The sequence below is a fragment of the Planococcus citri genome, chromosome 4 (assembly GCF_950023065.1).
Source record: "Planococcus citri chromosome 4, ihPlaCitr1.1, whole genome shotgun sequence".
In the NCBI taxonomy this organism is placed as follows: Eukaryota; Metazoa; Arthropoda; class Insecta; order Hemiptera; family Pseudococcidae; genus Planococcus; species Planococcus citri.
Genome location: NC_088680.1, coordinates 28473120 through 28495955, shown reverse-complemented (window position 1 = coordinate 28495955; position 22836 = coordinate 28473120). Strand labels below are relative to the sequence as shown.

Sequence of the window (22836 nt, the reverse complement as noted above, 5' to 3'; positions counted from 1 at the left end):
ACGATTAGGTACCTTATTTTTAAACGAGATTCTGGTAGTCCTGGTTAGTTTTTCGCCATCTACGAGTTCGTTTTCGACCAATTCAAAAAACAAATCGAGAAGAAAATAAATAAAAACGCGATGTATAAAAAAATACATCTATTTAATAATTCCACGCACACACAAAAAAAAAGAAGAAAAACAGTGAAAACGTAACAAATTACAAAAAGAGATTTTTAAAAATACTTAAAAACAATCCTTAACAAATACAAAAAAATATATGTATAAAGTTTATCTTCATTTCGTTATAATGAGCAGAGTCCTTTCGAGAATGTCAACGATAAACCATCATTTTTTTCAAAAAAAAAAAACTGACAAATAAAACAGAAACAGAAACAAAAAGAAGTAACAAACTCATAAGGTACAGTTTAAAAATTGAACTTTACATTACTTTTTTGTACTACTTCATAACGAATGGGTAATCAAGAAGAGAATAATCAAACAAATTAACTGCGTACTGAAAAAAAAAGTCATATAAAAGTAAAATTAAACGTCTTTATAAACTATCTTCGGAATGAAAACAAAACCATCGTCGAAGCGAAACAAAAAACCAAACAAATAAAACAACGCTATTAAAAATCCACGGTATAAAAAAAAATTAAAACTCGAATTTTAACACGAATGAATTAAAAATTAAATGAAAAAAAAAATACGTAAAAATAAATACAAAAGCGTGTAAATTTCACACGATGATTTTCGCAAGTGCTCTACCGAACAAAACGACAAATGAAAAAAATGAAAAAAAGAACATTATAAAAAGCCACATTGAAAATAAAAAAAAATTAAACGAATAAATGTTTAATACCCTGAGCTAAAAAATGTTAAGCGTATTTCAATTGCTCCATGAATTACGTAGGAAAAATAACTTGAACAAAAAAATTCAGAGAGGAATGTTTACAAATAAAAAAATTAACATAAGAAAATGGGTCAACTTTGAAAACAAATATAAAAATCTATACAACCTTTTCCCAAAATTGTACATTTTTACACGACTTTTCAACTTAGAAAAAACTTATAAACTGAAACATGTTAATATACAAACACAACGTTCAAGTCGAATACGCGGTAAAACAATTTTTCAAAAAAAAAATCCAATCTATTGAACTGAACTTTTCCTCTTTTTTTTTTTTGTTTTTTGTTTTGTACTGGAATATATAAATATAACGACTGAGTATCGAGAAATTCACGATAATATGTAATATAAAAAAAGGGGGCATCGGTAGCACAGCCTTATTTGTAACGAGCACGTACCCTCTTGTTTTTAATGAAGAAAAAAAAATTCACGTGTCTCAGTCGTAAAACAAGGGCGAAAAAAACTAACATAAGACTCGACAAAAAAAATTCGTGAACGCGCCAACAATTAAAATGAAAATCGATCACAAGTATTACTTAATCCTTAAAACAGTATAGGGTGGTACTTGAGTATTACGAAATGACCTTATATCAGCTATTCAGACTCGATTTTGATTCGTTCAACGATCATTTTAAAAAATAAACTTCGTATGAACTTCGTTGTTAAATTTAAAATGAGATCTTTTCAATGAACCTCTTCTAGAGGACCTGAAGTAAGCCCCATCCTCTCGGAGGGAATCAAAAAATGATCTCAAAATGGGGCAAATAGAACACTGACTCGGTCAGCCATTTTAGAAAGGAAGAGTTCAAAGTGGAAAATTTTTTGGCTGATGTTGAAAAGAGATTTACCTACATTTTTATTTTATTTTATTGTTTTTTCAAGATTTTTTCTCCCATTTTTTAGACCACTTGAGTACTCATTGAAAATGGTTTTAATTTTATTGTATTTTGGGAAATATTCTTCCCCTCCACTTCCTTCTTCTCTACCACAACCACAACTAGTACGTAAAGAGACCTCAAAAGGACGAGGTGAAGATTTCAAATGTTTGAGCAATATTTGACCAACGTTAAATACTTAACCTCGAAACGACACGAAAATAATTTGAGATTTCCCCCTTAAATAAATATTTATAAAAAATGTTCAAAATTTTCAATTTTTTCAAATTTTTGATTTTTTTTTCAATTTTTGAAATAAAATTAAATTTTTTACAAATTTCTTACTTTTGGAAATTTAAAAAAAATCAGATTCTATTTTTGCATAATTTTTTTAAACACTCAATTTCAAATAATTTGCGTAATAACTTTTTTCCTCAAAAAATTTCAAATTCATTTTTTTTTTCAATTAATGAATTAAAAATTTATTTTGAAAGTATTTCCAAAAATTTGAGAACTAAAACCACTAAACTTTTACTCCACTTTTTAAATAAAAATTTTCAAACTTCTATAATAATTTTTTTTAAAAGAACAAATGGTTTAAAAAAAATTAAAATGAAGATTTTTTAATCAAATCCATTTTTATTAACCTTTTTAAAATAATTCTCTGAGCAAATATTGGAAAAGAGGAGAAGGAGGGGATAAATATTTACAAAAAAAGCAATGAATTTTCACAATTTTTTTCGGGTCATCTAACATCAATTTTTTGTGAAATCCTTTAAATTTCCAACATTGTTGAAAGTAAGTCAACCCAAATTTCTCAAGAAATCAAAATCAAAAAATTTTCTCAGCTTTCAATTTTTTATTTTGTGGATTTTTCCACTCAAAAAATTTTTAATCAAGCAATATTTTGAAAACTTTCATATTTAAAAAAAAATGATTCCCAAATTTTTTCAATATTTTTTTCAATCAAAATATTCAATTCCAAGTAGAATTTTTTTACTTAGGAATTCTGGGGGAGGGGGAAGTAGGGGATGAACAATGACTGAAAAAATTTCAAATTTTTACTACATTTTCAAACGTTTTTAATGATAGTTTTTTTTTTAGAAACTACCTGAATTTTTTTTAATTTTTCAAAATATTTATCAACTCTAATCTCGTATAAAATTTAAAATGGAAAATTTTTAAAATATCCAAGTTTTCACTTTGTGGTTCTCTAATTTGTCTTCATCAGCAAGAAACGTACATTAAAAAACGCTCTCTGCGTAAAATTTTCAACTTTGAAGTAATAATTTTTCAAATTTTCAAAATGTTTTTTAAACGAAATTATTTTTAATGAAGTCGATTTTTATAAGCTACAGTTTTTTTACTCGAAACCTTCGAACCAAGTCGGGGGAAGGGGGTAAAAATGTCAGATTTTCACAATTTTTTGACGTAATTTTACAGCTATTTTTTGAGAAATTCCTTCAAATTTTCATCAAATCTTTAAAAATTAAAATTGTTTAAAATTCCAAGATTTCAAAAATTTTTTCGTGGTATTTCTATTTGTTTTAATAAACAGGAAACAGGAAATTGGAAATATCCCAAAAAATTTCAATCACAAATAAAAATGAAAAAAATATTAAATTTTCAGTTTTTTTATCAATTTTAACAGATTTCGAATTTTTTAGAAATTGTAGCTTTTTTTAAATTCATTAAATTACCAAATTTTGATTACGTTTCAACCCTCTTCAAAAATTTTGAAACTATGATAGCTACAAATTGCCCATTTGTAATCAATTTTTCAAGCAAAATAAGAAAAAAAAATACAAAATCAAGTCACAAAAAATCGAATAAAAAATTCGACTTGCAAAGTCGCAAACAAAAACAACAGCACAGTACCAAGTACCACCCTATCAAAACATAACTATTTTAGCGTATATGAGCTTTTTAAACACATTCTAACATAATTTAAGTACGCTTACAAAATACACAATAAAAATGGTAATTTTCTCACATTAAAAAAAGAAAAAAAAAATCAAGCACCATTAAACCTTTCCTTTCACAATGTTACGTGCAACTGTACATTTTTGAAATACGATTAACCTTTGTAAACACGTTTCGTTTGACACGACGAAACCATTTTTTTTTTTAAACAGAAAAATCATAAAATATAAAAAAGTAGAAAGAAAAACAATAAAACACAATAATTATGAAATAAAAAAAAGAAACGCACCAACACTTATGAAACAAAAATAATTCGTAGGATGAAAACCTGCTTACGATAATAATTTGTACAAATACACGACAATAATAATTCCGAAAAATGAAAATTTCTTTCAAATAACTTAACAGAGGAAAAAAGAAGAGAAAAAAATGCAATTTCGTTCAAACACGTCAAATTGTAGTAGGTTATATACATAGTAGGAACCTTCATTACGCGTATAAAAATTACATAAGTAAAACATAATAATAATAATTCGACGTATTAGAATTATCTCAACTCTTTCGGAGGTGTTCGATTTATTTGTTAATGTTATAATAAATGAGAGAAATGCGTAAAACCCTGAAAACACGTGGCAAGACTCAATTGGCAAGAGAATCTTCCCAAATGAGGATCATAATATTTGATATATTCAGTCTAATAGCCCGATTCAACGACCTTTTCGCTACAAAATCGACCACCTCTGTTTTTTTTTCAAAACGTAAAAAAAAGAAGAAAACTAAAACACTGATAACAATAATAATAATAAAGGTAAAATAATAGTTTCGAAAGAAGAAAAAATATCAAGTTAATAGTAATTAAAAAAGAATCTCGTAATAATAATCATAATAAACACTTCCATATAAACTTATCGGACTAATCAGGTAACTGAGAATTGAATTTTTAAACATAAATAACATTTGGTTTCAAACATTCCCCCGGCTTAGGCGCGCCTACATTGAACACAAATCGCGCTATAGCCATGGTCCCTGAAAAAAAAACCAACTCGTTTCGCGAGTACACCTTCGCTTTTCGTAACAACAACAACAACAACAACAGTAGCAACAACAAAAACACCATAATCATCAAAAGACTCGAGACGACTTAGATACGGATAAAACACACACAGATACAGATTTGGAATCGTTTAGTACATTAATGAATAATCTCTTGGGTCTCGTTATCGAGACCACATACGCTACACCGGAGACGATCCATTGATGTAGATCTCATTTGACTCGTGAAAACCGTCGTCTGTCGGTATATCGGAGCTTTTTCGATGTCTTCTGCCGCCGCTGCTGTCTTTGAGAGGTGGACTTTGAGAATGGGTTTTGTCGCAGTATCCGGAATCGCCTCCTTCGCGATCTCGATCCGTATCAGCAGCCTCCATGATTTTTTCGTACGTGTCGTCTAAAGGTGAATCGCGATGGAGTAACATGCCGTCATCGTGTCTGGTTACTTTTTTGCCAGTGCCGGGACAATACTGTGGGTAAAGAAAAAATACATCCAAGTTAGTACAAGAATAAATGGTATAAAAAAAATCCAATTGATGGTTCCATAAAATGATTATTTTTATAAAAATAAATAAGAACCCTTTTTTTAGAGAAGGAAGAGTGGAGTGTATCTATTTTTAGAGTTCGTGGCTCTCTCATCAACAAAAAAAAAAAAAAAAAAAAAAAAAATGAGCTTTCCACGAACTACACTTAGCATTCTTGGAATTTCTTCAATTTTCAAAAACATCGAGTAAAAGGCGTTTATCGACGAATTAGAGATCTCCAAGTCCAAATGGGCATTATATCTAGAACAATGGTCACGATATTTTTTAAAGCAAATTTTTGAGCCCCATAGTGAGTAATCAGGGTATCTAACAAAACTCCCAGACAAAAAATCATGGCTTTTTCATGAGCTATTTTTCACCTTTTTACCGCATAAAAATACTCCCTTCCCCACAAAAAAATTGAATAACTTTTTTGCTATTATTTATTTAATTATTTTAACGTTTGAAAAAAAGAGAAATTATGAAAAATTGAGTTTTCATTTTTCGGAAAAAGTCTATTTACTTGTCGAACAGGGTTGCCATTTTTTACATGATCAAAAATAGGGTACTTCAGTTTTTTCATTTTTCTGATTTTTTGAACAAATTTTTTATTTTTATTATTTTTATGGTTTTTTAAAAAATTTTCCACGTGTGTTTCGAGCAAAATTCATAACTTTTTCATGACTTTCGTGACTTTTGTGACCCTTAGACAATAAACACCTTGGTACTTTTCAGGATAACTAATAATAACTTTGATGGAAATCGGACACCGAAAACAAATTCTTGATTCGTGATCAAAAGTTTTCAACTAGGTAAAAAAAATTCAATTTTTGGTACTTCTAATTTTCAAAAAAAAATCGACTGAAAAGTGTTCTGAGACTAATTTCGGGTCGCTGAGTCCGAATTTGGCGTTCATTTGGAACGCTGATCGATGCTTTCATCAACAACTAATGATTTTTCACTTTTCGAAAAGACGTTTTTTCAAAAAAATTTCTATCTCAATTTGGAGCTCCAAAACGAACACTTTCTATGCAAACTGATGACTTACGTCAAAATCTGACACCGGAAATTAATTCGCTGCGTTGACTGCCCCCTCCTTCCCCTTCCAAAATTTCCGCTTAATTCGCGACAAGAATTTTCTTCTCAAGCATGAAAAATAAAATGAATTGATTAAAATTACAATTATTTTTGCCACGTTTTCTTGAAATTTCATTACTTTTAGGTAAACTTCAATTATACCGAATTTTATTGACTTTTCGGCAAACTTTCATTGATTTTCATGTTTTTAACACTTTTTTTCAAGCAATTCTTATCAAAGTTTCACTAAAATTTTATCACTTTTCGATTATTTACAATTTTTGCAATGCTTTTAAATTTATTTGTGTCCGGAAGCGGTTTCAATTCAACGATGTTTCAGGCAATATTAGCTCAGTTTTCTCAAACTTTACTAAAATACCATTACCTTTTGGTCATTTTTAATGGATCTTAAATTTAGTTCCTGCATTCGCTTGGTAAGAAAACTTTTGGTCACGATTCGAGTCAAAATTTTCGCTAGAAGAGTTATTTCTGATGCCATGCCAGATTGTCCCGAGGATGCTTCTTTCTATCTACTGAAAATTTGCCATTTTTAGACAAAAAAATGAGCTAGAAGAAAGTTGTCTTTTCATTTTTTTTTATGACGGATTCTAACTAATTTGGGGTCGCTGATTTCGAATATGACGTCAAAATTGACGTTGGATTTTTCGATTCCGAGATAAGCGCCAAATTTCTATGAAGGAGGAGCGAGCGCTCAAATCGTACAGCAGATTTGGACTCAGCAAACTCAAATTTTTGGAAATCAAAAAGATCTAAAAAATGCAAAGGGGTTAGCTTAATGCATTTTCCATATTTTTTTCGTATTTTAACAAATGTAACAGATTTTCTAAGATGCTTTAGCAATTTTTGGTTCAACTTTGCAAGAATTTCAACACTTTTTGGCGAAATTCTGTGATTAAATTTCGGCTCAATTTAGAACCCAACTAGAAAGAATTTTAGGATGACACACTGAAATAAATTCCTCGAGTCGAGAAAACCTCTTTGCACGTAACTTCAACTCAATTCTCCACAGATTTTTTTTTTCAGAAAAAATTAATGCATAGGTAAAGCTATCAAAGTCCTCGACATTTTTTTGAATTTTTTCAATTAAAAAAAAATATGAGTTGAAGGTGGTTTGTGCCTGATTTGAGGTCGCTGAATCCAAAACAGGCGTCCATTTGGAGCGTTGATCGCTTTTTCAACAATAAATGGCGATTTTTGAAATGAAATTTCCAAATTTTTTTTAAACGAGGAACCGAGAAAGATGAAATCTGCTTTCCAATTAATATTTTAGATCGTTGAGTTCAAATCCACTGTCAGTTTTTGGCGTTCGTCGCTCCTTCAATGAAAGAAGACCATTTCTCTTTCGTGAAAAATTCAATTCACTAAAAAAATAGGAAGATCAGCGTACCATTTGAAGTCCATTTTTGAGCTCTACAGTGCCGAATTACTCGAAATTCTGACTGCGTTGGAAGGGCAGGGGGTTGAAATGTCCCAAAATTTGAAAACTTGGTACTTTATTCATTTTTAAACATTTTGTTAGCAGCGTTGAATTTTTCACCGACGAAAAAATTGTGCAGCGCTTCTAAAATGTTGACAAAAATTGGGAGTATTTAAATTTCAAACCCCTTTTTTTAGCTCTTTTCAGCTCATTCCAACTTTCCATACATCGAATCAGAGTTTAAATAGGTAATTCAATTCATAAATCAGGAGTTCTTATAATTTGGGCGAATTTTTGTGATTTAAAAAATTTGAGGTACATAGCCTGCCCACCTTGATTCGAGACCGCTAGTTTCGAATTATTTCTTCATACTTTGAATTCAATTCTTTTGAATCAAAATATATTTTCTCAAAAATGGAGAAACTGGAAATACACTGGAATATCAAACCGAAAAAATAACGGAATAATTGAACTCAGCAACCTTGAATTAAAAGGTCATTGACATGAGGAATCATATCCAAAAAATTATTGTTGAAAAACACAACGATATCTCTGATCTTTTGAAATTTCAAAACGTCATGATCGAAAATGATGAACAAATCAAAACAAAAATTATCAACTCGAATTAAAATCTTTTCAAAAAAAAAAAAAAAAATGAATCAGAATCATCAAACCGCAATAAATAAACTAATGAGACATGAGAATGAATTGAACCAACAAAATGGATAATCCAACAAAAATACTTACTCTGACACCTTCGATGCTGGTAATCTGTACGCCTCCATTGACGTAAGTTCCGTTTGACAACAACGGTAATTGTAAATTTGTACCGTTTCCATAAGCAGCCGAATTCTGCACAAAACAACACAAATTTCAATCAAAAATCAATCCTTCAACGAACACCAGACATCTGTAGATAATTCTGGTCTATCCCAATAATTCACAAGACGCAATTTTATGTACCTTAAAAACGGTAGAATTTTTGGCCAAAATCTTCATATCTGGTTTCTTGTACGTCGATAAACTACGCATACTGTCGTTTCGCTCGTAGTAATACTGCTTGAGCAATCTTTTACCACATATGGCCGAAATGATGCAGACTAAAATGAAAACTATGCCTATACTGCCTCCGATTACCAAGCCGATGAACGTTTCATCTCTTTCTTCCGGTCTCGGCTGCAGTACGATGATTTTTTTCGGACCTTGGGAAATTTCATGGGTTAAAATATTTTCAACTCCGATCGTGATCACGTACTCGGTATTCGCAACTAGTTCGGGAATCTGCATTCGAAGAAAAATTAATCGTATTAATATATTTCCAATCGTAGATCTGAGTTGAGTAACGTCTACTATTTACTTACAGCAACGAAATTCGTATCACCATGGACTCTGATTTCGGTCGTATTGATGGCTGAAATAGAATCTGGTTTCCAATCAGGTTTAGTTTGATTACGAATACCGTAAGATATGACATAACTGTACTTCGATGGGTCAAAATGTTTAGGCCTTTGCCAAGATAAATACGCAATTTTCGAGCTGACTTGAGCATACGATATATTGTCTACTTGACCTGGCGTTAGAACAGTCGGTACTGAAAAATTACGCTTTCGATATAGTAAATCTATCCAAGAACACAAATTACATAGAAATCAAATATGTACTCGTATTACGTTAAAGATACTTACTCGCTGGTTTAGTCTTGCACGTCACAGGAGGAGTGGTGAAATTACTCACTTCTCCATCTTCGTTCAGAGCTTGAATACTGACCTCGTAACCAGAGTCGGCAGGTACATCATAAAATTTTACATTCTTTTCCGTACTGCGAATAGAAAATTTCACACATTAGCTGGCTTATAATCAGAAAACACTAGTTCGATCTTTAATGACGATACGATAAGTTCAAATACTCACGAGACTCTTAGTTTGTATTCGGTGCTGTTCAAAGATCGATATTTGACCAAAAATATGCAAAATGTCGGGTCAGCGTAATACCAAAGAAACCGAAGTTCCGAATCAACAGCCTTACCGCAGTCTGGGGTAATAGTTGGTAATCTTGGTTCTGGGGGCTCCTGCGCCATTGTGAAAGTCAACTTTGTCAATTCGGTTGGGTGGTCATTTACACCGTCGTCAAGTACGATAAATAAGGACGCATCGTATGTTTCACCGGGACCTTTACAGAATAAAACATGAATAAATAATTAGAAAAATCAACATCCTTGAAAATTATGATGCATCATAGGTTTATTATTAGGGTGGTCTCAATTTGAAAGTTCAAATTTTATCACTTCAGAAAGCTGAACTGGTTTATTCCGACAAAAAATGACACCCTGAAAATTTCAACTAGAAAAAATTCAACGCGTGCACCAAATAAGAAATCGGACTTACTAAATTTTAAAAAAAAAAAAAAAAAAATTGAAAAAGTAATCAAAAAGTAACAAAACTAGAGCAAAACATTAAAACAACATAGGTACTGAGAAAAAAACAGAAAATTTCCTACATTACAAATTGAAATAAAAAATTATCCTCAAAAAGCAAAACTCATTCAAAACTTGAGAAAATTTTCGTAATTTCTGGCCAAAAAAAAAAAGGTAAAAAGCAAGACTGTCAATTATAGCAGAAAAATGTTTTTTGGAAATTTTGGCAAAAAGGTGAAATTTTTGAACAAATTTTGGAAACAAGTAAAAGTTCTTGGAATTTTTTGCAAAAAAAACATCAATTTCAAGTGATTTACTAAACCGCAAAAATGTTTTTAAAAAAAGCAAAAAGACAATTTTTACCAAAAAAAAAAAAAACAATTTTTGGAAATTACAGTCGTTTTTTGCAACTTTATGGTTAAAAAACTAGACATTTTGATAATTTTTGACTGCTGCTAAACTAAAAAAGCAAGACTGTAATTCGATGAAAAGCAAGAATTCTAGTTAATTTTTGACAAAAAGCAAGACTTTGGCAAATTTAACACAAAACAAGTCTTTTTTTCGAAAATTATATGGAAGAAAGTGATATATTTTCGCAATTTTTGTCGAAAAAGCGAACCTTTTGGGGAATTCTGGAAGAAGTTTACTAAATGGAATTTTTTGCAAAAATTTGATCAATAGGTACCCAACATTTAGACCTAAAGTAGGTATATGGTATAATTATTAGATTTTACAATATTTTATCTGGCTTCTAAAAACTTGTGAAAAATCTCGAAATCTTGAATTATGCTCAACTTTAAAAAACTACCTATGTAAAAAAAAAAATTCTGACATTTCAATATTAACTATGTCAGACTTTCAAAAACTTTGAAAAAAATTTAATCAAAATTTTTGAATATTTAAAATACATAGAACTTGATTTCTGAGCTTAAATTTTAAAGCCCTTATTTTTTACCTAATCAACCGATTAATCTGTTTTGAGAACAATTCAAAATTTCAAAGAAAATTTTTCACCAAGCATGTATGTAAGATCCACCCTAAAGTACATAATACAGACATACTGAAATCACAAAATGAATAGTTTTATTTAATCAAATAAGCTTACTCAGTCCATGAATTATAAAAAAGGAACTGTCGGTCTCTACGAACGCTTCATTGACGTCTCCTTCGAGTCCCTGCCTTGTATATTGAATTTGATATCCTTTTAATATTACAGGAGTGGCGTCCAATTTCCATACCAACTGTAAACAATGCATAAAATCTCAATATACGTAAATGTTGATCTTAGGGACGCGAATCAGACGATTTCAAAAGAAACCGAAGTGAATCTCCTAACCCCCCCCTCCCAAGCTTGGAATTTGAAATTTACAAACCACATGGCCGTGTTTCAGTACGTGTTTTCCGTTCTCAGCAAACATTTTTCCACACCTCTCCCCCTGTCTCCTTTCCACTCAACAAAATATATATTATTTCAACCATCAGGAATTTTTCAAGTCAAGCAAAAAAATCAGAAGAATGTACAAAAACATCAAACCAAATTAATTCAATTTTAAAATTGCCAAATTTTCAAAATTGAATTCATTTAATAAAATGTTTTTTTCAAAAAATTTATGAAATTGAAATACCAAACCAAATTTCAAGGGCTGATTCTAAAAATTAGCAAGAGACCATAAATAAGCTCAAAATCGCCATTAATCAATTTGGGAGACCAAGCTTTCCACCTTCATTTCATCTAATTTTGAATTTTAATGGGAAATCATGAGTATAAGTACAAAGTACCTACGATTTAAATGAATTTTAAAAATTTGTCAAAAATCAAAAAATGGAATTCAACGTCTGAAATTCAACTCGGATCATTTTTGGATGATCTTTCAATTTAATTTTTACTCAATTCATCTCACTAAAAGAGCATATCATCTTCTCTCCATCCACTCATCAGTTTCAAAACCCACGTACAAAATTCATTAAAATACCTTAGCCGTACAATACTTTTCAAAATAAGCACATCTTACCACGACGGAAGATTCGTTAATTTTGTAAATTTGAAATCTGTATTTCAATTCAATTTGTCTCAATACGATTTTAATCGGTTCATAGGCATCGGCACTTGGAATAGAATACACGCTGATTTTGTAAGGTTCATTGACGGTTAAATCTGCGAAAAAATTATCCGATTGAATCCTCGATACATTTTTATAAACTCAAACGTGACGAAAGATACCGGCAACTTACTCGTAATCACTGTGTAATTAGTGTAGGATGTTAATCGAAACTTGTTGCTCGAATTGTCCATATTTTGCACATGGATTTCGAACGAATCGTCAACGAATTTGGGCCAGTACAGAAAAATCGAGTCCGGAAGAAGTCTTAAATATTGAGCTTTAGGAGCGTGTTCTTCGATTTTTATCGCAGAACCTGACGTAGAACAAGAGACCTTTTCCGATGGATCTGATCCAAATCTATCCTGGTATCTCCTCACAGAAAACGAGTACTTGCTGTCCGGTTTAAGGTTACCAATAATAACGGACCCGTTGATCGCCGGCGCCGCATTACGACTAGTAGGATCGCCTGTAAAAATTAAGAATATTAAAATTTCATAATCACAGAATACTTCGGTTTTTTTTTTTAATTTAAAAGCAGTTAAAAAATTGTATTCGAGATGGCCAGATTCGCTGAAACAGTGCCACTTCAAAGTATACAGAAATCATTTTTTAGCTGCCGGAGTCTAAAACCATTGCAAAGAATATTCTTGGACATTGCCAGGGTGTCTATCAAAATTTGATATTCGAAAATCGCGATTTTTCGTGACCTTTTTTCCTTTTTTTCGGTACCCATCCTCCTCATTTTTCAACAAAAAAAAAAAACTGTTTTCCCAATAAAGTTCGCACCTTTTTTTTTTTTTTAGGGAATTTTTGATCAACTTTCAATAGTTCCCATGTGACATAAAAAATGTATGAAACTACAGAAATATGAAAAAATTGAAGTTGGTACAATTTTTAGCGACTTTTTGTGTGATTTTTAGTAAAAATTGCGACTTTTTTCTCGACTTTCGCGACCTTTTTCCCGACTTTCGCGACCCTTTTTCTCCACTTTTGCGACCTATTTTCAAAATCGCGACTTTTCCAACTTCCGCGACCGGGTAGATACCCTGATTGCCGATAGACCAAAATCAAACCCAAATGCCTCTAAAACACGCAATAAAACGCAGCTAAAAAATATTCACCTTCGCGAAAGAAAGACACCACGAATATAGCTGAAATCGTGGAAGTTATTTTTGGGGCCGATGGTCCTCCATCGCCTGTACTAATCAGCGGAATTTCTTCGGCAACGTCGACTTTAGGAGCATTTGGATGACCGCCGCTGGGATCAAATGTGACCATAATATCGGTCGTATTAATAACGTGACATTTTACTCCGGTCACCGTGGGTGGTATCTTATCACGAGATCCAATTTTCAATACGGTAGCGCTGGACGTCGATCCGAATTCATTTTCAGCCACACACTGGTATACACCTCGATCCCGGTATTCTAAATCTTGCACCGTCAACGAATTATAACTGATTTTTTCTTTCGATTCGAAATTCGAAGTAATCATGAAACGATCTGCGACAAAAGATGAACAAAAAATTGATTTAACTCACATCATTCTACACACGAACAAGACGTTAGCATTGCAGAAAATCACTTACGATTCTTATTATTCGAGTCGACTTCTTCGCCATCATGAAACCATTTCACTATCGGTGGCGGGTATCCAGATACGTTGCAGTAAAATCGTTTCGGAATACCTAAGTTTTCCATTTCTCGAGATGACGAAAGGCCCAAAATCTTAGGAGCTTCTCCTACCGTAATATTAACTTCCTGGAAATTTACATATTTGACGTTAATTTCAACATTACGATCAGATCTATACAGATAGGTTTCATAATCCTAGATCAAACTCATCTTACCTGTTTAATTTGCTCCAACGTAACTTTCTTGTTCGAATCGTACTTGTAAATTTCTGCTACACACGTATACTCGTATCTGTTTTCTTTCTCCATTTGTCCAAACTCCAATGTATAAAAACTATTCTGATGTAGAAGAATCCTCGACATTGTTCCTCCTGCGAAAAATCGAGTCTCATTATTAGGCATCCAATGTACTAAGCAATTAATAGGTAAGTATCATTGGTTGAAAATACACACCATGATGGATATCAGCCACTTCAAGCCATGTGACAAAAGCATTCGCCTTGTTTACATGACAGTGCAATGACAAATTACGTCCTCGTACTACAGTTAGGTTTTTTGGAATCTCGGGCGAAATAAATGCTAATTTTTTCTCTTGTATTTTCACCCCTTCGCCCACTCTTAGTGGGAATCTGAGACGGGCTTGTCCTTTTGTCATCGAGTTAACTCCTTTGCAACTGAAAATTGAACGAATTTCGAATTTTAATTCGATTGAAAAATTAGAATAATCGTGATGCCAACAATACGATCAAAATGATCACAAAACAAGGTAACATTTGCAAGAATTCATCCCTTCTCTTCGAACCAGACCTCATTCTATTCTCATAAGTCATACACACAAGCAGAATCAGAAGAGTTGAGTTAATTTACAAGCGAGAAACTGCCAGGAGCAATCAGTCCCACAGAAGATTTAATTCGTTGCGGCCGTTTAGAAAAAACTGATACACCTTGGGTTTTACATATTATGTAGAGGATTGAAGAAACTAAAAAAAAAAAAATCATTCTAAAACTGGATCCTGAAATGGAAATAGATAAGTAAAAATTGCAATCAATTCCTAGGTTGGGATGAAAATTTTTAGGTTCGAATAGGGCCATATAGGTAATCGAAAAAATACCTACGATTTAAAACATTCTAATTGTTTTTGGAACTCTCTATATCACTTAATTTTGATTTTTTAAATACAAAAGTGAATTTACAAATCAAATTTTGAAATTTTTGGAAAAAAGAAAAAGAAAAAAAACAGCACGAAACTAATAAAGTCGAAAAGCAAAAGCAAAAATTGATAAAAATTTAAAATTTCAAAAAAAAATGAATTGAGAAAACTCCAAACCCTCCAAATTAAAGTTAATTTTACGCGAAGTTCAGTTTCAATGAATTTCAAGTGGAAAATGAATAAATACCTATGTGACAAAATAATGTCGGTTGAATAAATAGAAAAATGAAAGCGTAAGAAAAGAACTGAAAACAAAAGTTGAAAAAAAAAAAGAAAAAAACTTTACAGCACAAAAACTATTTTTTCAAATTAAAAATTAAATATATTTGTTTTGTTTCAATAAATTAGATTTCAAAGTTTGGCAGTTGAAATCATAAATACATGAAAATTACGGGCTCACCACTTCTCATCCTCTTCATTGAGTTGAGATGGAAGTTCGAGGAGGTTATTTTCTCAGGTCAATGAGAAATGGGGTGATCTGCAGGTTGATTTAAAGGTCAAAAAATGTGAAAAATGAGTCGAAAATCAATCTAGGTAGTCTAAAGGTCAAAAAAAGGCCCAAAAAATACTCAAAATCGAACAACTTTTTCAACCCTGGAAAGGGATAAAATATAGTTGTAAGGATAAACCCTGCAAAAGTCACATCTATGGCATTTTTCAATACGGGCCAAATTTAGTAAGATCTTGTGTGGGTCAAATGGGGGAGGGAGAGAGGGATGTGAGAACAATCCAAAATAACGGGTAAATAATTCAAGTTTTTTTTTTTTCATCTGAAATGGGACGAGGATGACCAAGGAAAATTAAACTACAAATGAATTTCCAACAAACTAATTTTCAAAATGGGATCTCAACTCAACCAACATCTTTAAGAGGACGAGTGTCCACAATTTTGATGAAAATTTTAAAAAACTGGAAGTTGCACATCGATTTTTATTAATTTTATATTCAAAGGCAATGGATTTGAATATTTATTCATATTTTTTTTTCGAATGTACCACTCAAAATGCACTACCAATGCCCCAAACATGATCAAAATTGTTTTAAAAAATTGAAATGACGTGTGACTCATAGTTTACGAGGTTTTAGAAGGTATTCGGTTCAAATATTAGTTTTTTTTCGTATTATCCGTCAAGTTTTTCCACTTTTTACTAACTGAAAAAAAATTACGAAAATGTAATGTTACACTTCGATTCCTACTAATTTAAGGGCTCTTAGTTCGTATATCTGTTTATTTTCCAGATACGACCCTTCGGTCCACTTCCAGCTTCCAAACTTTGAAAAAAAAATTAGAGAATGAAAAATTTCCAAAATGAGCTTTAAAAAAAAGTCGGTGGACTTTGACCAAATTTAGTGGGCAATGGACACCCAAGGAACTTTCTAAATTGACGCTCTACAAAAATGAAACCAAGCTAGATCGAATCAACATGTCTAAAAACCTCATTTAACTTTAAAATTTTAGATCCTGAGTTCATTTGTGAATTTTTGACTAATTTTTGAAAATTTTAAAAACTCAAGAAAGCTGTTTATTTGGGGTTAAAATGAAGCATTCTGAATAATTTCTTCCATTCAACTCGAACTGGTACTTGCTAAATCAAAAGAGCATGAGTTGCAATCCCCGTAACCAAAGTTCATTTTAAAATTTTTTTCTAATTTTTGAAAATTTAAAAAAACTCAAAAAAACTCATTTTAAGAGCAATTTTTGAATTTTTTTATGAAATATAATTTTTTTGGGGCAAAATGAAGCATGGTAAATAGTTTTTTCAACTCCCACAAATCAACAACTACTAGTTTTGGGGCATTCTAGAGCCTCCAGCAATTTTTCAATTTTCCCTAGAAACTTCAAATCACTCTGGAAAGGTCAAAATTGAAGTTTAGAACCATAGAACCTATAACTTTGTTCGGTACTTATTGGACACCCTCTTGACTGTTTTCTGTGGTCATCGCAAAATTCCAGAAGAACCCTTTGAAAAGTGAATTTTTGACCAATTTGTGAATTCCTGAAAAAAGTAATGAAAATCGAATTTTCGAGCAGTTTTCTCGGTAATATAATATCGTCTGGTGCGTCTACACGATCACCTGAATCGAAAACAGTTTCAATTTGACCTTCTTAGAGACTCCAGCACGTTTTCAGATTTCTCCAGAAACTTAAAAACTCGTTTGTCTCCACATTAGGGACACCTCCGAAACTAATTTTTTTTTTATTGACTTTCAACTCAAAATTATGGTCTCTACAGTAGCTGATCAAAATTCTTCGACTGAAATTGAATACGTAATGATCCATTTTTTGCAACTCAAAAACACATCCCCGATTAAAAATTTTAGAAATACTTAGTAAAGAAACTAATAAGAGAACCTCTTGAGGTGTCACACTCCGATTTGAACGGGACCGCGGTTTTTGGAAATAGCACAATCTAAAACCTCTAAAACCAAATTTACAGCTGCCCAAGTTCATTTTTCGATTTTTGGCGAATTTTTGAAAATTCAAAATTGACTGTTTTTAACGATTTATGCTTTTTTTAAAAAAGTATATACGTACTAGATCAATAGAAATGGTCAAAATAAGTTTCAAAACTTACAACTCGATTTTTAGCTGCCCAACTGCATATTCACGCCTTCTGGAGCAAATTCAAAATTCTGGAGAAATTGAAAAATCGCGCTGGAGGCTCCAGAATGGCTGGAAATGGTGAAATTTGGATTTGGGTAAATAATATTAGTTTTGCGACTTATTTTGACCATTTTTATTGATCAAATACGTACTTTGTAAAGAAAAGCATAAATCGCCAAAAACAGTCGATTTTGAATTTTCAAAAATTCGCCAAAAATCGAAAAATGAACTTAGGCAGCTGAAAATTTGGTTTTAGAGGTTTTAGACTATGCTCTTTCCAAAAATCGCGGTCCCGTTCAAATCGGAGTGTGACACCTCAAGCGGTTCCCTAGTAAGTATCCAAACTTTTTTTTGTATTTTTTAAGACATTAGATCATATTTAGCAGAATGCCCCCCTCAGTAGGTCGTATAAGGCCAAGACTTCTGAACTATCTTTCCACATAAAAATTATCTCCCCCCCCCCCCCACACACACACACACACACACACACACACACACACACACAAAAAGAGTAGTGAAATAACTTGAAACTGCGAGGAAATTTTTTTTAAATTTGTGGGCAAGTAGGTATTTTAGTTTTTTCATTTTTCTGATTTTTTGAACAACTTTTTTATTTTATTTTTTTTCATTTTATGGGATTTTTAAAAAATTTTCAAGTGGGTTTCGAGCAGAATTCGTGACTTTTTCATGACTTTCATGACCATTAGACACCCTGTTCACTCAATTTACCCCTCATCCCTTAATTCCACCCAGCCCTTTTAAATACCGTTCGCAATTAATCAACTCATCTTTCCATTGTCCCTTTGCCCCATCACAGATGTACGAGTATGTCAATATGTCAAACCTACCATCTCCTTTTCAACCTGATTCGGCATCCAACACGACGCAATTCACACCAAACCCGAAATCTCGTTTATATTTTCCAACATGAAATCAAAATTCTCATTCATCTCGACTCTCGTATCCTTACTTTTCCCTCTCGTACCTAAACTACTTCGCACTTCGCAACACTTAAAATTCGTCTACCGTCCGAAAGGTACAGTAGGACACATACGTACCTACAGAAAACAGAATAGGTAGAAACGACGAAACATCCAACTTTTCAACTCGCTGTCACTACAAATGGAACTCCCAAAGCCTATAAACCATTCGCTCATATACGTATTTCGTATATTATACATAATCCTCTTAACTGGCCCGGGACCACATATCGGAAATTTTGACATAGCTCGATGATTAAATTATAAAACAAACGTCACGCGTTTGCTACACAAGTTGCCATTCCGCAACAATAGCATTAAAAGTACGTATATAGCTACTTACAAAACTACACAGTTTTGGAAATTATCGAACAAAAAAAAAATCAAGGTACACATAGATAGGTACATTTATACAACTATACGAATATTTTAGTCATATTACCTGTACTCTCCGGCGTCGGGTTTTTGTGTATTGTTAATATACAGGTATTTCGTTGAGATCAAGTATCTGCAAAAATAATCAATTTTTCTCTAATAAATAATCGATTACTTATTACGTTATTTCTCTTATGTACATTTGAACTTTAATAATCGTATAAAACGTCAAAATTGTTCTTCTTTACTTTACTAAAGGAAAAATTTTTTAAATTTAATTCGACGAAGGAAAAAACAAAAATACGGTCTAATATGAAAATTCGATTCGAATCTCGGTATACTCCGTATACATTCTGTATAAAGAAGCATTCTACGCTACACCGTGGAAAAATCAATCACTTAAACGATCACCTTCATAAGAAAGCTTTTGAACTTGTATTTTATTTCGCCAAAAATCTACACCAAAGTGAATATTTCAATTTTGAAAAAACTTTCCGAGCTATTGCCATCGATATAAATCAGACCCCATTTCTTCGAATGCCTTTCCATAAATACCCCTCTTTTGATCCCTTTAAAAAGCAGCTTCTTATCAAGGTGAACCATTTTTTCAAACTACATTTCACACGTTTAATTTTCTTTCTCATCTAGTCTCCTAAGTCCTACAGGAAAATTCTACACAAAATACAAAAAACAACTCCAAAAGGGAAAAAACACTACAACTACACGACGTTTTTTTTTCTTCAAAATTTACCATTAAAATTATCTAAGAAAAAAAAAATTCACCCTCTCGTTTTCGTATAATTTTTTTCATAAACACACACAACAAACAAAAGAAGAACAACGATGAAAACACATAAAGATAGAGAACGAGAAAATATACAACAACCACGCCAAACTATAAGAATTTAAATTAAACAATTAAAAATTACACAAATACTAATACCGTACCTGGTAAAATATACTATATATAGTCGAATTACAAAAACTAAGCACCGGTCTCCTTTTTATCTATTTTAATTCGCTAAATTACGAGTATTTCCAACAAGAAGCAAACGTTCGAGATAGAAAAAAAAAAGGGTAAAAATACTTATACAAAAAGGTGGAATATATTTAACTTTAGTAAACGTTTCTTAATCCGATTCGACGTTTTTTTTTTATCGTGTATTTTCTTTACAGGAATAGTACGTACAACGAGGTACCTCTTGCTCGTAATCAACGATTCTTACCGTTTTCGAATAATTTACAAGTAATTCCGACGAAAATTTTCAGTTCGTTCTTATAATTTTACTCAATTTAGTTTTTTTCTTTTCTTTTTCCACGAATTAATAATTACGTGAACTTTTGGCATATTTCAATATACTTAATGAAATACACAGGTAAAAGTAATGCTACGAGTAGTGTGATTTTAATATTTTTCACATCTTGGGTATCCCTTCGCTCATTATTTATTTGGATTTTTTAACCAAATATGTAGTAGGCAACAAAGCCCAAGCTAAAATTCTACTCGAAATAAAGCAGCTTTGAAAAGTTATGAAGTTTCTTGCATTATTAAGATTTTTTCGTGTCAATCTCCTCCTTTCTCTTCAGGAAAAAAATTGAAAAAGTAATTTTCGAGACAGATTGTTCTAAACATTTTTTTTTTTAATTACAAATTTTGACTCGTCCATGTAGATCAATTTCTGTAGTACCTACGAAATCAAAAATACAAGTTATTTTCACCAAATTTTGAACTAACATAATTTTTTCAACGCTTAACCTCAATTTTTTTCTCAAAATTCATCAAGAAACGATCACCTTTAAATGTTTAGGTCAATTTACTGAAAAAAAAAATAATATTTATAATGGTTGGTTTCCTCGTTCCGCTATACTTGACATTTCCGCAAATACGTAAGGTAGATTGTGCGTGAACTGTGAATTATTATGCCCATTACTTTTAATAATTTCAAAATTTCTTCCAAAAATGTCATCGTAAAAGTCAATCAATAAAATCTCGAGTAGCCTACCTATTTTTTTTTTATAACTATTTTTTTTTCTCGATTACTATTTGCTAGAGACTACTTAATCACACAAAATTCATGAAATTGACATAAGAGAAATAGGTCATGAAGGGAGAGGAAAGGAAAAGGAAAAAATTCCAACTGCAAAAAAATCTTATAAACAAATATCAAGTTATCAAGAGCGAAGCATCGAAAGAAATTCAATGTACCTACACGAATTTCAAAAATGAATATTTTTATGCTTAAAATTCGGAAAGTGAAAATTCACAGTTTTTTTACAGATGTTGTCAAATATGTACTATGCAATTTTTGAGATTTTATTAAAATTAATGTTTGAGCTGCGTTTTCAAGTCAATGCATATTTTGTGCGAGAAAGGCACTTGCCTGTAGAGCCTTTCAAACTCAGAATGAGCACGGAACAAAAGTCATACCCCCTCCCCCTCTCCCCGCCAAAAAGCCAACTCACGAAAACTCGTTACGACTTCAAAATCAAATTTTGAAATGAGTAGAATTCAAATTTTCGCAGCTCAAATTACACGAAATGGGGTGTCCTGAAACTGTTGAAAATTGACTTGAGAAAATAATATTGTAAAATTTTATTTTCTCGTATGAGCCTTTATCATGCTTCAGCATCAGAACCTTTTCCATTAATAAACAAAACTGAATTCAAAAAAAAAAATCAGGCATTTCATGCGATTACTCGTAATTAAACAACATGGGTTCCAAATTTTTCGATTTCCACTCTCAAATTTAAGTCAAAAAAGGTCAAAATTTCTTAAATTTTAAAAATTAACCTTCGAAAAATTTCGAGGTCAAAAATCACGAGAATTTTTCGAGAATTTCCTTTTAGCTCATTCAATTTTGAACGAATGGAGTCCGGAAAATCCATTCAATGATTCAAATTTTGGCTAAAGAACACCGAAGTTCAAAACCCATTTTTGACCTGAAGAATTGGTTAGTGGAATTTTCAAGCCCTTCTCGACCCTTCAGTAATCTTTTAGATTTTTCAGTTTCGGAAAAATGCTCATAAAAGGGTCCTAAATGAAATTCTGCACTTATAAGCTCGGATATGCCGCCTTTATGACCCTTTTGAACGACCAAAGTACAAACTTTCAAAATCAGTTTCTTTCATTTCGAATCCAAAATTTTTCCTGCGAAAATTTATTGGAGTAAAACAAGAAATTCTTCAAATGCCTACTCAAGTAAATCGAATTCATTTTTCATTTCCCCGCAGAACTATGACTAAAAATTGATGTGCAGACCTGAAATTTGGCCTTAAATCTAAGTCTCAAATAGATTTTTAGATTATCCACATTCCACAACATTTCAATGAAAAAATGTGCCTTCAAAGACCCTCATTTGAGCACAAGTTTTTTAAATCGAGTTCTGTCTGATTCAAATTTTTATTTTTTTCTCAAACGAGGGAGAAATTTTTTCTTGCAGAATTCAATGAAGACAAAAATCCAGGCTCTGAATTGACCCAAAACCATCGCCAATCAGTTGAGGAGGGGAGGGGGGTCGAGTCGAAAATGCGGACAATGAAAAATTTAGAACTCCTGGTCAAAAATCGATCATGATCGAAAATCGATTCATTTGCGCTTTTTGATCCCGAACAATTCAAGATTAAGTAGGTGTTTTGCTCGAAATGAAAAATCAATTTCAGCTTCAAAAATAGACCACCTAATTCAAAATCAATCATGATTGAAAATTTATTAACCAAATCCCAAAAAATGGATTCGA

The 22836-nt window shown here is 31.8% G+C and overlaps 1 protein-coding gene across 1 annotated transcript in view; it reads right to left on the bottom strand.

Annotated features, from left to right (window-relative positions):
• Positions 1-123: 123 nt before the first annotated feature.
• LOC135845856 (protogenin A-like) overlaps positions 124-22836 on the bottom strand; it is a 192533-nt gene continuing 169820 nt past the window's right edge. The window contains exons 5-18 of the mRNA XM_065364705.1: positions 19167-19232; positions 14382-14602; positions 14145-14299; positions 13884-14055; positions 13417-13797; positions 12426-12761; positions 12206-12348; positions 11299-11434; positions 9691-9949; positions 9465-9598; positions 9141-9370; positions 8743-9060; positions 8527-8631; positions 124-5210 (exon numbers count right to left, since the gene is read on the bottom strand). Of these exons, the coding sequence (XP_065220777.1) occupies positions 4926-5210; positions 8527-8631; positions 8743-9060; positions 9141-9370; positions 9465-9598; positions 9691-9949; positions 11299-11434; positions 12206-12348; positions 12426-12761; positions 13417-13797; positions 13884-14055; positions 14145-14299; positions 14382-14602; positions 19167-19232 (2941 nt within the window). The 3' untranslated portion in view covers positions 124-4925. The remainder of the gene's footprint in view (positions 5211-8526; positions 8632-8742; positions 9061-9140; positions 9371-9464; positions 9599-9690; positions 9950-11298; positions 11435-12205; positions 12349-12425; positions 12762-13416; positions 13798-13883; positions 14056-14144; positions 14300-14381; positions 14603-19166; positions 19233-22836) is intronic.